Source organism: Sus scrofa, chromosome 7, assembly GCF_000003025.6.
Source record: "Sus scrofa isolate TJ Tabasco breed Duroc chromosome 7, Sscrofa11.1, whole genome shotgun sequence".
Taxonomy (NCBI): domain Eukaryota; kingdom Metazoa; phylum Chordata; class Mammalia; order Artiodactyla; family Suidae; genus Sus; species Sus scrofa.
Genome location: NC_010449.5, coordinates 29,082,264 through 29,101,207, shown reverse-complemented (window position 1 = coordinate 29,101,207; position 18,944 = coordinate 29,082,264). Strand labels below are relative to the sequence as shown.

The window sequence follows — 18,944 nt, the reverse complement described above, 5'->3', positions numbered from 1 at the left end:
TGTACACTTAAAAGCGGTTAAGATGGTTAACTGTCTATTATGTGCCATGGTCCCTCAGTAGCCGTGGTGGATTGGTTCCAGGACCCCCAAATCCATGGGCATTCAATTCCCTTACCGTCTGCCTCTGCAGTGGCAGCTTGGAATCAGTGGATTCAATCAAGCCCAGATCTCCTAGTATTTTTGATCTGTGGGTGTCTGAATCTGCAGGTGCCAGAACCTGCGCATACAGAGCGCTGACTGTATGTTTTCCCACAGATTTTAAAACTTTCAAAAAAATGTTAGAGATAATTTTTACCTCTTTGGGAGAAAAGGCTATCCTGACGTGGAAAAAAGTAAGAGGGCTGTGATTCAGGCATCCTGTGATTTAGTCCTAACTTGCTTTGACTCTGAACACACCTCCAGATACCTGTGTCTCACTTCCCGTTACAAAAAATGAACACCAGGAACTGGCAAGAATCATGGAGCATCCAGCAACCCCACCCCAGGGAGCATCTGGAAGTGCGTGTGGTGGCCAAGGGGAGACACCAGGGGCTGTGGCTGTAAGGTTTGAAGCCCACCACTCCCCCCGCTGCCACTGATTTGGCCAAAGTCTCAAGAGAGGATTCACATGAAAGTGCTTTGTGAAAGGAAGTATAAAGAGAAATGACTACCAAGTACCTATGGGCAAATAAACAATGGAACACAATGTGATCAGAAAAGACAGAACTGGTGCTTTGACAAGCGAATAATAAATAGTTCTCCCCAGTAACAAGCTAGCAGTTCACTCCTCCACTCAGTGTTTAATAAGCATCTATTATGCCCTGGGCAGCAAGGCACGAAGGATATAGGACAGTGTGTAGGGATGGCGAGCTCAGAGTCCCAAAGGGAGCTGGGGGAAAATCAGGAGAGAATCTGGTGCAAGAGAACCTGGTGCGAGAGCGCCAGGTGGGGTCAAAATCACACAGTGAGCTGTTAGAGGGAGCTGGGCACAAGGGACCAGCCCTCAGGATGAGAGCCAGGGCCGGGGGGACGCAGGAGAGATGCCCTGTGCTCAGAGGGAGCTGATTACAGAAAGTAGCCCTTGGGATGGGAGGCAGGGGCAGGGGAACACAGGGGAGATGAGGCTGGATAAAGGGCAGAAGCCCAGAGGATGCAGCATCTCCTGAACTTCTTAAAGGATTGTGAACATTTTCCCCAAAACTACAGAAAACCATTAAAATGCATGAAGGAGGATTAAGAGATTAAATGCTCAGCTCTGAGGTCAGATGGAGAAGAAACGTCACGGGCTAGAAGTCCAGGTAAAGACCAGGCTGACTTGGAAAGGAACGAGGCAGCAGTGGGGAGAGTGGACGGGCCAGGAGATGTTCAGAAGGTCAAGTACAGAGCCTAGTTTTACCAGGGCTGGGAGCCTGGACGAGGGTCAACACAGGGGTGTGACAGGGCAGACAGGCAATGTTAAAAAAGCCTCCCATCCACTGGCCTGAGAGAGTGGCCGAGTCTGGAAAGGGTGCCGAGCAGGAACAGCCCAGGAATCAGGAGGAAACCCAGGGCAGGGCAGCGCCATAAAAGGAAAAGAGCTTTTCAGGAAGAAAAGATGGTCCCATGAGAAGTAAGATGAGGCCTGGAAAATGGGCCCTGGACTTATCCACACTTACCCCAAAGCCCTCAGGACCCTAGAAGGAGCAGTTCTAATGGATTATGGCAGATCAGAGTGGGCTTAAAGAATGAAATGACCTGGGGAGTTCCCGTCGTGGTGCAGTGGTTAACGAATCCGACTAGGAACCATGACATTGCGGGTTCGGTCCCTGCCCTTGCTCAGTGGGTTAACGATCCGGCGTTGCCGTGAGCTGTGGTGTAGGTTGCAGATGTGGCTCGGATCCCGCATTGCTGTGGCTCTGGCGTAGGCCGGTGGCTATGGCTCTGATTCGACCCCTAGCCTGGGAACCTCCATATGCCGCAAGGGCGGCCCAAGAAATAGAAAAAAAAAAAAAAAAAAAGAATGAAATGACCTAAGGCAGCCAATGGAAAAAGCATGGGTTCGAGGGTGATTTTTGTGTTGTTTGTTGTTTTCTTAGTGAAGAGGCTTCAGTGTGCTTAAAATCCAGCAGGAAAGATTATGAATGGATTAAAAAGATATGGTACATATATACAATGGAATACTACTCAGCCACAAAAAAGAACAAAATAATGCCATTGGCAGCAACATGGATGCAACTAGAGACTCTCATACCAAGTGAAGTTAAGTCAGAAAGAGAAAGACAAATACCATATGACATCACTTTTTGTTGTTGTTGTTGTCTTTTTTTGTCTTTTCTAGGGCCACACCTGTGGCACATGGAGGTTCCCAGGCTAGGGGTCGAATCAGAGCTGTAGCCGCTGGCCTATACTACAATCACAGAAACACCAGATCCGAGCCGCATCTGCGACCTACACCACAGCTCACAGCAACGCTAGATCCTTAATCCACTGAGCAAGGCCAGGGATCAAACCCGCAACCTCATGGTTCCTAGTCGGATTCGTTAACCACTGAGCAACGACGGGAACTCCTGATATCACTTATATATGGAATTTAATATACAGCACAAATCAAAGTTTCTACAGAAAAGAAACAAACTCATGGACATGGAGAATGGCCTTGTGGTTGCCGAGGGGGAGGGGGAGGGAGGGGGATGGGAGTTTGGGGTTAGTAGATGTAAACTATCCCATGTGGAGTGGATAAGTAGTGAGATTCTCCTCTATAACACAGGGAACCATACATCTAGTCACTTGTGATGGAACATGAGGAGGATAATATGAGAAAAAGAATGTGTGTGTGTGTGTGTGTGTTTGTGTATGTATGACTGGTCTGCTGTACAGCAGAAACTGACCGAACATTATAAATCAACTATAACAGAAAAAAAAACAAAAATCTTAAAAATAAAAAGTTGACTATGATGAGGAAGCTTTCTGAGGCAAGAGCTGAGGTGGGAGGAGAGGACAGGCCTGGGCAGGTGGGAAGGATGCCCGTTAAACAGAAGCAAAGGGAAGCGCCCGTGCAGCGCAGCGAGCTGAGGATCTGGCGATGTCACTGCTGTGGGCGCAGGTTCTATCCCTGGCCCGAGGAACTTCTGCATGCCCAGAGCATGGGCAAAAACAAAGCAAAAACCAGATGCAAAGATGGCTAGGTGGAAGGGGGGTTGTATTTTTGGCAGCAAAAACCAGACTTTCCACTTGCTGGCTTCAAAAATGCTCTGAAAGCAAGAGTGAGGAAAAGGTGATTGAGAGGGAGCTCCCTGGTGATCCAGTAGTTAGGATTCAGTGCTTTCACCACCGTGGCCCAGATCCCCGGTCTAGGAACTGAAATCCCACATCAAGCCACTGCATAACAAGGCCAAAAAAAAAAAAAAGACAAAAACAAAAAACAAACAAACAAACAAAAAACAAAATAAGAAAATAGAGAAGCCCACTCTATTCACCTGGAGACCTGTCTCAGCCGAGCTGCATGCTCCAGCACACAGCTCACACACAGGTGCACCCAGCTGTCTGTGTCACCTCATATCTGCTCTTAGACACCCACATGTATTAAAGACGCCTCACGTGGCCTGTGATGGCAGAACAGTCACCATAACAAATTCCTAATGATGACTATTTGTATTGAATCATGTTCAGGCTGAGCAGATTCTCACCGTTCTTACTGGTAGAAAAAGCATCTCAACTCGGCCCCCTCCAAGGGAGGAGAAAAAAAAGACCTGAAATATGGTCCTCTCCCTCCTCCAGCAAATAACTCTGAGCGTGCAGGAGACCCACCCACGGTTGCATAACTGGGTGTAGACTTTTTTTATGATCACATTTGGGTACATATTGTTGAAGAAACAAAGCCGAGGGCTCTGAGGCAGCAACACGATATAAAAGTAACCTTCCCTTTTCTCCAAACAAGATGCTTGAATTTACTCCCAGTATCCTTCTCTCTTTTTCCTGCAAAGGGACTCCCCCCTCCCGACAAGGCAGAAAGGGAAGACAGAAGCCTGGACTGCACAGCCACACTGACAAGACTTCCAGATGAGACCCCAATGCTGGACATGACAAGTCAGGAATCAGGACTCTTCCTGCACAAAGAGCTACAAACCCAGAGCTCCCACTGTGGCACAGTGGGTTAAGAACCCAGCGGCATTGGCTTGGGTGGCAGACGCTGGGGTTTGATTCCCGGCCCTGTGCCGTGGGTTAAGGATACGGTGTTGCCCCAGCTGCGGCATAGGTCGCAGCTGCGGCTCAGATTCAACCCCTGGCCCAGGAACTTCCAAATGCTCCAGATGCAGCCATTGGAAAACAAAACAAAACAAAACCACAAACCCTGTAACAGCCTTAGAGGTGTTAATAAGTTTAGAGGAAAGTACTGATTTTAATAAAGGAAGAGCTCCTTTGGTCCCTATATTTAAGTGAGTAAATTTTAAGTAAGTCTAGAGGATAAATAACACCCTTCCCTGCAAAAAAGAGGGGGGGGGTGACCCATCAACATGTTTACTCTGGGAGAAAATATTAAACTACTTCCATCAGAGAACAACACAAGAATGGAAGAATGTGTCGGGGTAGCGTTAAGGGGCATCTTTAATCTGAGCCCATCTTCTCCCGAGCCTTGTCATCCCAGCCTTGTCACTGGCGGGTGAGCAGCAGCCTGGAGGGACAGAAGGAAACTCAGGTTTCTCACACGGCAGGCAACCTCTTATCTATTATCTCAACACCCCTCTTCTGCTAGTACTCTAACTTCTTAAGTGATCACATCACTTGGAAATTGGCCAATTTATGTGGTCATTTTTTTCCCCTCAACTCCTAACACATACATGTTTAGACAAAGAGTCTGCACCCCAAACAGAGGGACAGGTGGGGCTGGCATGTCAGCTCAGCACAGAGCTGAAAAGCTGAAGAAAATTAATTTTATGAATAAACGGGTAAATTTTAAAAGAAGAAGAAAAAAAGGAACGGGGCTTGTATCTGCCAGAACACAACAAATGAGTGAGGAAAAGTTTCTCTGTTGAAGGCAGCGTGGAGCAGAGATGGCGCAGAAGGCCGTTGTATCCATGCACCTCTTTGCCGACAAGGTCTAGACTTGTCTTAAAATTTTACAGGGTCCAGAAACTCTATGTCTAGGACCTAATCCTACAGACACATTCACATATCTGCACAGAGACACATATATGATTCAGTACAGGAGTTCCTGTTGTGGCTCAGCAATTAAGGAATCCGACTAGGAACCATGAGGTTGCTGGTTCGGTACCTGCCCTTGCTCAGTGGGTTAAGGATCCGGCGTTGCCGTGAGCTGTGGTGTAGGTCGCAGACGTGGCTCAGACCCTGTGTTGCTCTGACCCTGGTGTAGGCTGGCAGCTACAGTTCCCATTAGACCCCTAGCCTGGGAATCTCCATATGCCACAAGAGCGGCCCAAGAAATGGCAAAAAAACGGAAAAAAAAAAAAAAAAAAAGAATAAGGTAAAGCTATTTGTGTGGATATGAGAAGATGTGCAAAAATATATTAAGGGGAAAAATGTTAAATAACATATACTATCCTCTCATTTGTATTTTAGAAAAGATTATAAATACATTAAAGCTTAGGTGTAAATGTAAACGATAACTCAAAAAACCAAACTTCCCCCCCCAAAATAAGAGTCTATGCAGAGAAAATTTCTGGAAGAAAATGAAAGAAACTTAACAGCTGCCTCTGAGGTAAGGGCCTGGGAATCTGGAGAAAGAAATCCCATTTCAATACATACTCTCTTATTCTATTGGAATGTTTTACTATGTTAATTACTATTTGCTTTTTTGTTCTTGTTATTGGTTGCTTTTTTCCTTTTTTTCTTTTTGGTCTTTTTAGGGCTGCACGTGTGGCATACGGAGGTTCCCAGGCTAGGAGTCGAATCAGAGCTGCAGCTGCTGGCCTACACCACAGCCACGGCAACACCAGATCCAAGCCGTGTCTGTGACCTACACCACAGCTCATGGCAACGCTGGATTCTTAACCCACTGAGCGAGGCCAGGGATCAAACCCGCATCCTCATGGATACTAGGTGGGTTCGATACCACTGAGCCACGATGGGAACTCCTGTTTGTGACTTTCTAAAAAAGGAATGGGCTCTGTCTGTGCCTTGCCTGCCCACGGCCACACACACCTTACCTGTTCACACACACGTGCACATACACGCACACGCCTGTATACACACACCCTCATACCTCTGGGTTCTGCAGCCTAGGGCAGACCAGGTTCTGAGAAAAAAGAATTCCCAAGTCATCACTAATCCAACTTCCTCTGGGAACATTTCAAGCCCTACAGGGCCTTCTCCTAGTATTAAACCAGTCCGACCCAGTTTAGCCTGTAAGGTGTGGCTGAATCCAACACGAGGCTGAATCATAGCCTCCAGGTCGTATTAAATGACTCTGCCCATAGCCTCACAGTCTAACCTTTGCGATGACAGCATCTTTAAACATGCAACATAATGAAACAGATCGTCCCATTAAATTTTAATTTGAAATGCAAACAACCAACAAATTAATCGCTACCCAACTACACACTCGGACAAGCGAACAATATCTCGCTGCCTAATTAGAAAATATTTAAGTGTCAAGCTCCTGAATACAAACTCATCCAAAAATGTCGAGTCTTACTGGGATAGTATCTTGAAAACATGCTTGTGAAAAGAATGCCAGCAGCCTGAAAAGGCGATTTAAGTCAATGAACAGGGTAAATTGTGAACAAGCAGAGGACAAGCAGAAACTAGTGAGCAGCAATCATCTCTCCTCAAAGCACCCCAGCCTCTCAGTCCTGACATTCCAGCATCTTGCCGTGTCGCCACCTGAGGCTCCTGGGCCCGGGCACAGTCTGCACTGCTCCTTCTGGCCCAGGGACGCCCATGCCTGTCCCTGCCTGTCAGACAGAAATGCTTTCACACTGAGCGACTCTGGGGGGCTGCCAGGGTGGAACTTCCCGGGGGTTGATCAGTGTCCCCACACAGAGACAATAAAGTCAGACGAGGTGGGGGCTGAACCTCACGCTGAAAGTCAGAGCTTTCCTCCTCTCAGAAGAAAATGTTCCTACGGCGGTGAGGCGGAAACAAACCCGACTGGGATCCACGAGGACGCAGGTTGGATCCCTAGCCGCGCTTAATGGGTTAAGGATCCAGCATTGCCATGAGCTGTGGTGTGTTGCAGATGTAGCTTGGATCCCGTGTTGCTGTGGCTGTGGTGTAGGCCGGCAGCTGCAGTTCCGATTCCGCCTCTAGCCTGAGAACTTCAATATGCCTGGTACAGCCCTTAGGGAAACGAAAAAAATAGAAGAAGAAAATGTCAATTTTCTTGTGTATCTGAGCACACTTAAATCATAGCATGGAGCTCTGAGCTGAATCCTACCTCTAAAGACCTTGGCTGGCAGGAAAATGACCCCTCTGTCTGTCTGTCTTAAGCTTTGATGACTTATCCATCAGCTCGTGGCTCCTAGGACCCAGAGGCTCCTGGTCCTCAGTAAATTGGCTTCAATCCTCTCTTGCTTTTAAGCTACTTACTCCTCCAGTGCTTTGTGACATCCTTCAGATCTAAGTCCATCCAACCCAAGCCTTCTGATTATTCTTCTGAATGAAAAGTAAGGTGAGGCTTATTTACCTAAAATTTCTCACCAGCTGTGGTTTCCATTGAAAAGATTTTAATCTGTGTTAAAGAAAACTATGCAAACTATACAAACCATACAAGTAGAAACTAGTATAGGATATGGTATTTTTTATTATTCGAATCCTCTGCAATTAAAAACTGAACACAGCAAATGGACATTCCTAGAAGGAATTTGGAACAGAATTTCCTAAGTGGCTTAATATAAAAACAAAGTATTGGAGTTCCTGTTGTGGCTCAGAGGGTTAAGAACCTGATGCGGGTTCAGTTCCTGGCCTCACTCACTGAGTTAAGGATCCGGCGGTTGCCACAAGCTGTGGTGCAGGTCCCAGACGCAGCTTGGATTCTGTATGTCTATGGCTGTGGTGTACACCAGCAGCTGCAGCTCCAACTCAACCCCTAGCCTGGGAATTTCCATATGCTGCAGGTGCAACCTTAATAACAAAATAAAAACAAAGTATTTATCAGTGACCTATTTAAACAGAACCTATAGAAGCAGCCCTTGTAAGCTCTTCCACTAAATCCCATCACTTCACTATCCACCGCACGGTCCAGGCTCTCCATCCTCTGTAGGATAACACGGCACACAAAACCTACACAACAGTTCATGTGTGACTTTGCTCTTACTGGTACTAAGTGTTTCAATGTTCTCTTATTACCTACAATCTTCCTCACTACATTACAGATGCCGCTGATGCTATTTTCATAGACGGCTGATTCTAAGTTAAACAATTAATGTTGCCTCTCACTAACTGATGACAGTTATACAGGGTACTATCCACTCAGTCATTTTGTAAGCAGACCGGGGAGCGGATCCTTGGAGAAAGAGAAACAGGCACGGCTTTCTTGACCTGAGAAGCCATTGTGTGATGTGAGCCTGGCCACAATGCTTGTCCTTGAACAGGTCACAGTAACTAATGATCTATTTTTTTTTTTTTTAGGGCTGCCCTGGTGGCATGTGGACATTCCCAGGCTAGGGGTTGAGTTGGAGCTGCAGCAGCCGGCCTACACCACAGCCACAACAACACCAGATGTGAGCTGCCTCTGCGACCTACAATGAAGCTTGCAGCAACACTGGATCCTTAACCCACGGAGCGAGGCCAGGGACTGAACCCTCATCTTCATGGGTATTAGTGGGGCCCTTAACCCGCTGAGCCACAATGGGAACTCCATTAATGATCTTAAGGAACAAAAGAAGGCAGAAACAAACTACTGTTATCAGGCAGAAGCAACAACAGCGAAGATAATCTATCAGTTATAAAGACCCTCAGTTCTGTTTCAATGGTGAAGAGTGGCCTGAAAAGCTCAAACGCCGGTTAACTGGAAGCTAAAGGAGGAGGATGTCCACCTTTTCTGACCCTCAGGACTTCCGTGAACTCATGCTTGGACTGTGTGGCCGTTCAAGCCCCCTCATGAATATGCAGGTACCCTTAGCATGCACCCTTCCCAGTTTTGCGGCTGGGGGGACGCTGCTTTTGGGGAAAGATCCCCGTGGACTCCTTCCTCGAGAGGAATCAATCCTTCCTTCTCCTGAGCTTTGCTTGGTTGTGTCTTTAGGCTCTTTACCCACCAAGGAGGGGTAACAATTTCTCAAATTCTTCAAGAATTCCATATGTCTCTGGAGTTTCCGTTGTGGCTCGGCAGAAACAAATATAACTGGGAACCATGAGGATGAAGGTTCGATCCCTGACCTCACTTAGTGGGTTAACGATCCGGCATTGCCATGAGCTGTGGTGTGGGTTGCAGATGCGGCTCGGACCTGGCGTTGCTGTGGCTGTGGGGTAGGCCGGCAGCTGTAGCTCTGATTAGACCCCTAGCCTGGGAACCGCCATAAGCCACGGAAGCGGCCCAAGAAATGGCAAAAAGACCAAAAAAAAACCAAAAACCAGGCCAGGCACGAAGTGACTCAGGGTCAACACCCTGCATCTACTTCTTGGGTACCTGCTCGGCGACTGTGACTTTCTTTTGATGTTCATGGAGAATTTTATTGCACAACATCTATAATTCAGTCTTACTGTACAGATTTCTCTCCACTTTTATTACATGTCAGAGTTCTTTCCAGAAACAGAACCTTAGAAAGTTAAGTTGCTGTGAACACGAGTCAAGTGCTGTTCATTGGGATTAACAAATACTCTCTCTGTTTTCAAAAGTCGTAGTCTCGTGGGACACCAACAGAAATATGCCAGACAATCCAAATTCATGGGCTAGACTAACTGCTGTTGACAGTATTCATGTGAATACAGAATCTGAAGGATGCTATTACTCTTCCCACTTCAAATCATATTTCTTTTTTTTTTTTTTTTTTGTCTTTTTGCCTTTTCTAGGGCCGCTCCTGCGGCATATGGAGGTTCCCAGGCTAGGGGTCTAATCGGAGCTGTAGCCACCGGCCTAGGCCACAGCAACACAGGATCCGAGCCACGTCTGCGACCTACACCACAGCTCATGGCAATGCTGGATCCACTGAGCATGGGCAGGGATCGAACCCACAACCTCATGGTTCCTAGTCAGATTCGTTAACCACTGCGCCACGATGGGAACTCCACTTCAGATCTTATTCCTTAATCTTCAGAAGACATTATGTACATTGGCCTGGCGTTCAACTAACCATGGATCAAAAAAGTATTTGAAAAAAAATTCCAGCAAGTTCCCAAAAGCAAAACTTGAATGTGCGGTGTGCTGGCAACCACTTACAGGGCATTTACAGTGCGTTAGGTATTAGAAATAACATAGAGTTGGTTAAAGTACACGGGGGACCACATCATTTTACACTTGAGCATCCGTGGGCGCTGTTATCCGAGGGAGTCCTGGAACCAATCCCCGGCAGGTAGCGGGGGACGATGGTACACAAAGTAATGACGGCTTACTTTTAAATGACAGGTACCATCTATTTTCCTTCTCATCTGCAGAGGAATCTCTCACACTATCTAGAGCAGGGGACCTTGCCACGGCAGAGATACCACACCCCTCCTTCCACCCATCACCCCACCCAGCCACGAGGTTGTTTCCTACGCAGTCCTCACCCCCTCCCAGGGGACTTCCCAACAAAGGATCCCAAATGGCTAGACTTGGCATCTGAGTAGAAACCAAACCCAGGGGCCCCCCTCAGAGAACCTGAATTACAGAAGTCAAATAAAATTCAAATAACAAAACTTTTTATCTTAAAAAAAAAAAAAACCCAAAGCCCAATTAAGTGGGCATTGTTTCACAGCAAATTGAAATACATTACAAAGGTTTTTTGTTTGTTTGTTTGTTTTGCTTTTTAAGGCTGCACCCACAGCACATGGAGGTTCCCAGGCTAGGGGTTGAATCAGAGCTGCAGCTGCTGGCCTACACCACAGCCACAGCAATGTGGGATCCGAGCTGAGTCTCTGACCTTCACCACAGCTCTCGGCAATGCCGGATCTCCGACACACTGAGAGAGGCCAGGGATCAAACCCACATCCTCATGGATACTGGTGTATTTGTTTCCACTGTGCTACAACGGGAACTCCCAAAATACATTACAAAATTTAAGAGAGTAATTATCAAGTAAAAACAACCCTTAAATAAAACAGTCTCTAAATGTGATTATGACCATCCAATAGCCAAAAATCTGCTTACAGAGGAATTTCTCAATTGTTCACAACTCTGCCTCTTTTGTCTTCAGAGTAAATCAAGGCATCCACAAAGAAAACTAGGTTATAATTAATTCAATGTCATCTGTTCAATTCTTACACGTATAAGGAAAAAAGTACTCAATTGTTTTTTAAGTAAAAAGAAAGGCCCAAGGACTTAAAGAAAAAAAAAAAAAAACCAGCTCTACAGATGAAAGGTTTCATCTGGTAAAAGAAACCACAGTCATATTTCGGGCACAGGATAACTTCACAAAACTCCAACAGCAAAGAAATCTTGTAAGCATTTAAACCAGGTATTCAGTGCTTCGACTATAAATTCTAACAAAGGAAAACTAAGCACTCTAGGAAATCAAAGTTCAAAGGGAATGCTACACAATTATGTTAAAGGATCACCTGCTGAAGTAAAAGTTCAAAGCAAGTTACATTCACAGGATCCAAATCGTCTCCTAAAGAACGGAGCTCAGTAACACTGAGCAGGGAGCTGCTGGGTCTCAGCCAGGCCACTGGCTTCTTTGAGTACGTAGGAGAAAACGCACCACGCACTACAGGTCTGTGTCTACTTGCACTTGATCTTCCTGAAGTATGAGACCATTGCTGTAGAAAGTCAACAACAGCTGGCCTCTAAAAACTCTGCTTCCACCTCAAAACCTTCAAGGCAGGGAGCAAATCACACCCTCAAAATGCTTCGTGAGACCAACCTGCTGGTCTCAGAAGATCTAATCGCCCCTGGGACAGGGGTGTCCACCTTCTGACAGCCTCGTGTTTTAAGTCACGTGGAAGTTTGCTGTGATTGTCACAAAGTCTGTGACCACGGGGCCCTATTGGCACCGAGTCACTCGAAGGAGCGCTGGCACTTTATTCTGGACAAGTGTTGGCACGTCAATCGTCAATCCTGGATTTACTTTCGAACTCAGCAACCCACACCCACCTCTCCTGAAACGTAGTTTTGTAAAGAAAGCCGACTGTGATGGTGTTTGGGGGGGAGGGCGGGGAGGGAGGATGGGGAGGGGACTCCTGGGTGTGGACATGTGACAGCTTTAGAGATGTCAGGGCCTCCAAAACAACGCACCCCTGATGGAGGTGATGAAGATGGCACTTTAGCCCTGCGGTCTTCCTCCCAGAAACCATAAACCAGTCTAAACACAAGGAAAACTCCAACAGAGGCACACCCTGCAATAGCCCTAAGCAGTTGTCCTCAAAACGGTCAAGGTCATCAAACACAGTAACAATCCAAGAACCCATCACAGCCAAGAGGCGCCTAAGAGGACATAGGGATTATCTTGGAACAGAAAAAGAACATCAGATACAAACCATGCAGATCTGAAAAAAGTATGGACCTTCGTTAATGATAATTTGTCAATATTGGCTCATTATTTGTGACACACATGCTATAGGACTGTCAGATGTTCATCACAGGAGAAACGGTTTGGGATAGATGGAATCGCTCTGAACTATATTCACAATCTCTCTGTAAATCTAAAACGATAGTAAAAAACCAAGTTCATTTCAGAGTTCCCTTGTGGCTTAGCAGATTAAGGAGCTTGTGGTGTCACTGCAGCTGCCCAGGTTGCAGCTATGACGTGGGTTCAGTCCCTAGCCAGGGAACTTACACATGCCTCAGGCACGATGCTCCCCCGCCAAAAATTTCATTTAATTCACTTTTTTTTTTTTTTTTGTCTTTTTGTCTTTTGTCTTTTGTTGTTGTTGCTATTTCTTGGGCCGCTCCCGCGGCATATGGAGGTTCCCAGGCTAGGGGTTGAATCGGAGCTGTAGCCACCGGCCTACGCCAGAGCCACAGCAACGCGGGATCCGAGCCGCGTCTGCAACCTACACCACAGCTCATGGCAACGCCGGATCGTTAACCCACTGAGCAAGGGCAGGGACCAAACCCGCAACCTCATGGTTCCTAGTCGGATTCGTTAACCACTGCGCCACGACGGGAACTCCTAATTCACATTTTTTTAAAAAGTCTCCAAAATTAAAAAGAGGAAGAAAAAAGGGGGAGAGAATGGCAAGGATAAAAGGGAAAGGATGTGGGAGAATTGGGCTTCCAGGCAAACAGATGGGGGGAGAACCCGTCTCCTGTCATAATGGCAGCACTATGACCTTGCAAACCTGGGGTGCCCACCTGTAAGCAGGTTAACAGCAGCTCCTGGAGATGAGAATGAGCTAACACACGGAGTACACTTAGCAGCAAGTGTGCAGAAAGCTCTCAAAATGTTAACTACTCCACATCATTATTATTTTTGTTATAATCAAAGAAGTTTGTTAGTTTAGTGAGTTATAGCTCAGGCTTATTCTATTTAGGAAGATAACTCAGTTCTTCAACAACATAATCTTTGCAAAAGACATAATCTTCACAAAATGAAAAAAAATAACTCAGATCAAGAAAGACATAGCTTTTGGTTGGTTTGCTTGCTTTTTGGGCTGCACCTGCAGCACACAGAAGTTCCCAGGCTGTGGGTCTAATCAGAACTACAGCTGCCAGCCTACACCACAGCCACAGCAATGCAGGATCTGAGCTGAGTCTGCGACCTACACCACAGCTCACGGCAATGCCGGATCCTTAACCCACTGAGCAAGGCCAGGGACTGAACCTGTACCTTCGTGGATACTGGTCAGGTTCTTAACCCCCTGAGTCACAACGAGAGCTCCAAAAATAAAGCATCTTCATGGACTGAGCTGCTGCTGCTGCTTTTTTTTTTTTTTTTTTTTTTTGGTCTTTTTAGAGCTGCACCTGCAGTATATGGACCCCAGGCTAAGGGTCAAATCACTGCTACCGATGCTGGTCTACGCCACAGCCACAGCAACGCAGGATCTGAGCAACATCTACGACCCGCACCACAGCTCACGGCAACACCAGATCCTAAACCCACTGAGTGCGAGGCCAGGGATCAAACCTGCATCCTCATGAACACTAGACAGGTTTGTTACCGCAGAGCCATGACAGGAGCTCCAGAACTGAGTTTTTTATAAGGCACCAGGCACAAGGACTCAACAGCACCTAGGTTTGAACCTCAAACTTGCCCCTTGCTGGTTGTGTGATCTGAAGCAAGGATTTACTCTGATCTCAGTTTCTGCCTGGAACCTGCAGAGGACAGGTTTCCTTTAGGGGTGTCGTGAGGATTAAGTGTACGACTTAGGACAGCACCCGGCACTGAGTAAGTGCCATCCCTCAGATTCCGAGGTGAACAACATCACCCGGAAATGGTCTGCCACCCACATTTGGCCATGGTTACCCCAGCCACTCACTAGGGCCACCGGGCAGGGAGGCAGCGATGTGGGGACCCATGAGCTCTCACTACGGGTCAGTTCTCTCGAAACACAACCTTGGTCCTCCCCCCAGACTCCGGGTATCAGAGCTTCCCATCTGCAAGTCTTTGGCAAAGTCCAAAGACCCACCACAGCTCTGTGTGTCCGCCTATGCCTCAGGCTTAGAGAAGACCTCTGAGCAATGACTTCTGTTACTTGTCTGTATTTTCTAATTTTCTGCCACACACATGCATTGCATCCCTAACAATAAAAGGTGATCTTAAAATCTGGAAAGGAAAGAAATACTTTTCTTAGTTGTCTAAGGGGAAAAAAAAAAAAGCAAACATGCAAATTCCGTACCTGTATTTGTGAATGATGGCATTAAAGAGTTTTCCATCTCTCCAGCAGGTGGTGAAGTTTTCACACCGAATCCCCGCGTAGCCCTCGGTCGCCTGCTGTGTCCACAGTAACAGCCTCTCTTTTGCAGACATGTCCTCTGATTCTCCAGTAACATGGATATCAGATATCTACATAGAACAGAAAACAGCAAGCCCTTAGCAAGGGAGGAAGCTAATGCAGATGAAGAACCTACCTAATGCAGGAGTTCCCACTGTGGCTCAGCAGGTTGAGGACCTGATATTGTCTCCATGAGGGTGTAGGTTCAATCCCTGGTCTCACTCAGTGGGTTAAGGATCCAACGTTGCTGTAAGCTGTGGCGTAGGTCGCAGATGCGGCTCAGATCTGGTGTGGCTGTGGTGTAGGCTGACAGCTGCAGCTCCGAATTGACCCCTAGCCCAGGAACTTCCATATGCCACAGGTGCAGCCACAAAAAAGAAAGAAAAAAGAAAGGAAAAAAAAGAACCTACTATGCACTTGACACAAGTGCTATCTTACTTAATCCTCATAACTCTCACTCAGAAGCTGAGTGTGCTTCTCCCTTTTTATACACAGGGACATTGAATTTCGAAGAGGTTAAGAGATTGACAAGGCAGATTTAACCCAAGCATCTCATTTTTTTTCATACCAAAACGTTCCAGCATTGAAAATGCTACATTCCTCTTTACCAATCAGATCTGTTAAAACAACTTAAACAAATGTTTTTCCAAGTTCAAAGAGATCAAAGTAGAACCTACGAGTTAATCCACGTCCCCACCTGCAGAGCAGAATTTGAGCCAACAGCTATGCTGTGTAAAGAACAAAGATGGAAAAAGCAGTCCCCTCTCCAATTAGCCACATCACAGAACAATTTGGCCTCAAGGTTCTCATTTTCTCTGAGTTCTCTCTCCCTCATCTTATTCAACACAAAACCTTTATCAAACAATTTCTCCCTATTTTTTTTTTGCAATACCTTTTTTATTTTATTTTTATTAGAGTATTATGGTCGACTTACCATGTTGTATCAATTGCTGCTGTACAGCAAAGGACCCAGTCATACAGATATATACATTCTTTTTCTCATAGTATCTTCCATCATGTTCTATCCCGAGACTGGATACAGTTCCCAGTGCTGTACAGTAGGACCTCATTGCTCATCTATTCTAAATGGAATAGTTTTTGAAAAGTCCTTTCCATTGAAAGATAACAAAGAGTCACTAGTTTACACAATCCATGTTTTTCCAAGAAGCCCTTCCTTTCAGGTCCCACTTAACCTGCTGATAAGGACATTAAGGCACCAAGTGACTCTGGCAAGGGTCACACAGTGACTCCCTAACTGGGATTAACACCAGCAAACAACAAGGTTCCTCAGTCTGCACAGGACTCAAAGCCAGGGGATCAGGAGGTCAGCCAGCCAGCCAGGGTCAGGATGAGCGAATCAGAGATGGGAAGCAAGATGGGGTGTCCTCCTGCACCAGGAAGAAAGTCCCTCAAGTCATGACTTTGGCCTCCAGTTCTGGCACCAGGCCCAGAGCTTCGAACACATCATCCCCCATCCCTGAGACCACGTCCTCGTCTATAAAACGAGGAGGAAGGAGGCAGAAGCAGATGATGTGGAAGAGTCATGTCAGCCTAAAGCTGGAGACACTAGGAGACTGAATACAGCACAGAAGGCAGAGGTCCAGGCAGTCGGATAACTGAAAGCAGGAAACGCAGAAACCCAGACTAAAGAGTCTTCCTCTGGGGGATGCTGGGCCCGGACGGGAAGCCCTTTGCTCCTACTGCTGCCCCAGGAGCCTGAGGACCAGATGCCAACCCAGGGACCTGGGGCAGGAAGGTGCGGCAGCTATGGCCACCCTAGGCCGCCAGCGCCCCTTGGATGGAACGCTGGCCCATGGGCCTCTCTCTGCCCAGGCAGCCGCCCACCCCACAGGGGCCAGGACAGAGTGGAGCGGGTCTCAACTGCATCATCTTCCTTGGGAAGCGATCTAACTGCTGCAGCACAGGAAAGAGCCATGTGTGTGAACAACAGACAGCATACACGGAGGATTTTGCTCTCTCTTTTTAATTTATTTTTGGGGGCATCCCGCGGCATATGGAGCTCCTGGGGAAGGGATCAGATCTGAGCTGTAGTTGCAACCTAAGCCACAACTATAGCAATGCTGGATCCCTAACCCACTGTGCCAGAGGCTGGGTATCAAACCTGCATCCCAGTGCTCCCAAGACACCGCCAATACAGGGGCGCCTTGGCGGGAACTCCTTTTTTTTTTTTTTTTTAATGTGGGGTATAAAAGAGCAGAAAAATCACCCAACTTCCAACTAATACTCTGGCCTAAAGTCATGCTTTCCAGCATATCCCAGGAGTTCAAATCCATCTCCAACCCCGACATGCTCAAGGTACTTACCTGCTCCAAGACCCTCTCTCACTTGTAAAACAGTGAGAGACTAATAGTCACTATACTGAGAATTCAACCACATGGACACAGAGTAGGGTCTGGCACATCATAGTAGGTACACACTCAATTTGTGGGCTATTTTATTGCTGTGGTTGTAATTATTTTTTAAAAAACTGGTGTTCCTGTCATGGTGCAGCGGAAAGGAATCCGACTAGGAACTGTGAGGCTGAGGGTTTGATCCCTGGCCACACTCAGTGGGTTAAGGATCCGGCTCTGCCACGAGCTGCGGTGTAGGTCGCAGACGTGGCTCATATCTGGTGTTGCTGTGGCTATGGCATTGGCCAGTGACTACAGCTCCAATTAGACCTCTAGCCTGGGAACCTCCATATGCCATGGGTGCAGCCCTCAAAAAGACAAAGGACCAAAAAAGAAAAATTTATTAAAGTATAGTTGATTGACAATGTCGTGTCAACATAATTATTTTTGACAAAGGGAGAAGCAAAAACTTGGCTTTATTATTCTCCCAATTCTCTTAGGAAAAGAAGTAAAAAGATAAAGCTTTTAAATGTGTGACCTCAAACTAATTGAAACCTATGAAAATAAGGCTCAGAGAAACTCATCTAGGAAACTGAACCTCTAGGTAAAATTCCCCAGCAGCCTTTACAGATGATAAAATCAGCTGCTTCTGGGCACCCTGAGGACACCGGAGCTTCGTGGGTGGTATTTCCAGCTACTGTACAAAGAGGCAGCTACTGGCTTTTGCCACAGCATCAAGAAGGGCCCTTGCCAGTCCAGTCACAAAGGTAATTGCCTATTTTTTTTGGGGGGGGTTCTTTTTCTAGGGCCACACCCACGGCATATGGAGCTTCCCAGGCTAGGGGTCTAATTGGAGCTGTAGCCGCCGGGCTACGCCACAGCCACAGCAACACGGGATCCAAGCCTGTCTGCTACCTACACCACAACTCACAGCAATGCCGGATCCTTAACCCACCGAGCGAGGCCAGGGACCAGACCCGCAACCTCATGGTTCTTAGTCGGATTTGTTAACCACTGAGCCACAGCGGGAACTCCAATTTCTTTAATTTTTTACTTTATTGCAATATATAACACAACTTACCATGTTGTGTTAGTTTCAAGTGCACAGCAAAGCAATTCAGTTTTACATACACACATATCCATTCTTTGTCAGATTCTTTCCTCATATAGGTTAGCACAGAATATTGGGTAGCATTCCTGTGCTAGACAGCAGGTTCTTTTTGACGATGTATTTTATGTGGTAATCACCTCTTAACTAGGGAAGTCATCCCATTTCAATCACGGGCTAAGTTTAATAAGTTGCAGCGTAGCTCACAACACCCCGGAAAGGAAGGACATTAAGGAAGAGAGGTTTAGAGGTCTGAAATGGCTAAGTATCAACCAGGGGAAAAGAATGTATTTAAGATTTTAATTCATTATGTAATTAACTTTTTTGCAGCACCCACACACAGCCTGCAGGAGTTCCCAGGCCAGGGACTGAACCCAGGCCACAGCAATGACCTGAGCCACGGCAGTAACAATGCCAGATCCTTAACCTGCTGAGCCAGACAGGGACTCCAATAACAGATTGTATTAAATAAGTTCCCAAAGTTCCCAAATCCCATATTTCATCCTATTATACTCACACACACTGTATCTGATAATTACTCATGCATACACTATTTAAAA

At 46.6% G+C, this 18,944-nt stretch overlaps 1 protein-coding gene across 29 annotated transcripts in view; it reads right to left on the bottom strand.

Moving 5' to 3' along the window:
- The window catches only part of DST (dystonin), a 487,727-nt gene that overhangs the window by 198,942 nt on the left and 269,841 nt on the right, over nucleotides 1–18,944 (bottom strand). For all 29 annotated transcript variants that reach the window (XM_021098565.1, XM_021098572.1, XM_021098573.1 and 26 more), the window contains one exon: nucleotides 14,830–14,996. In XM_021098565.1, coding sequence (XP_020954224.1) covers nucleotides 14,830–14,996 — 167 coding nt within the window. The remainder of the gene's footprint in view (nucleotides 1–14,829; nucleotides 14,997–18,944) is intronic.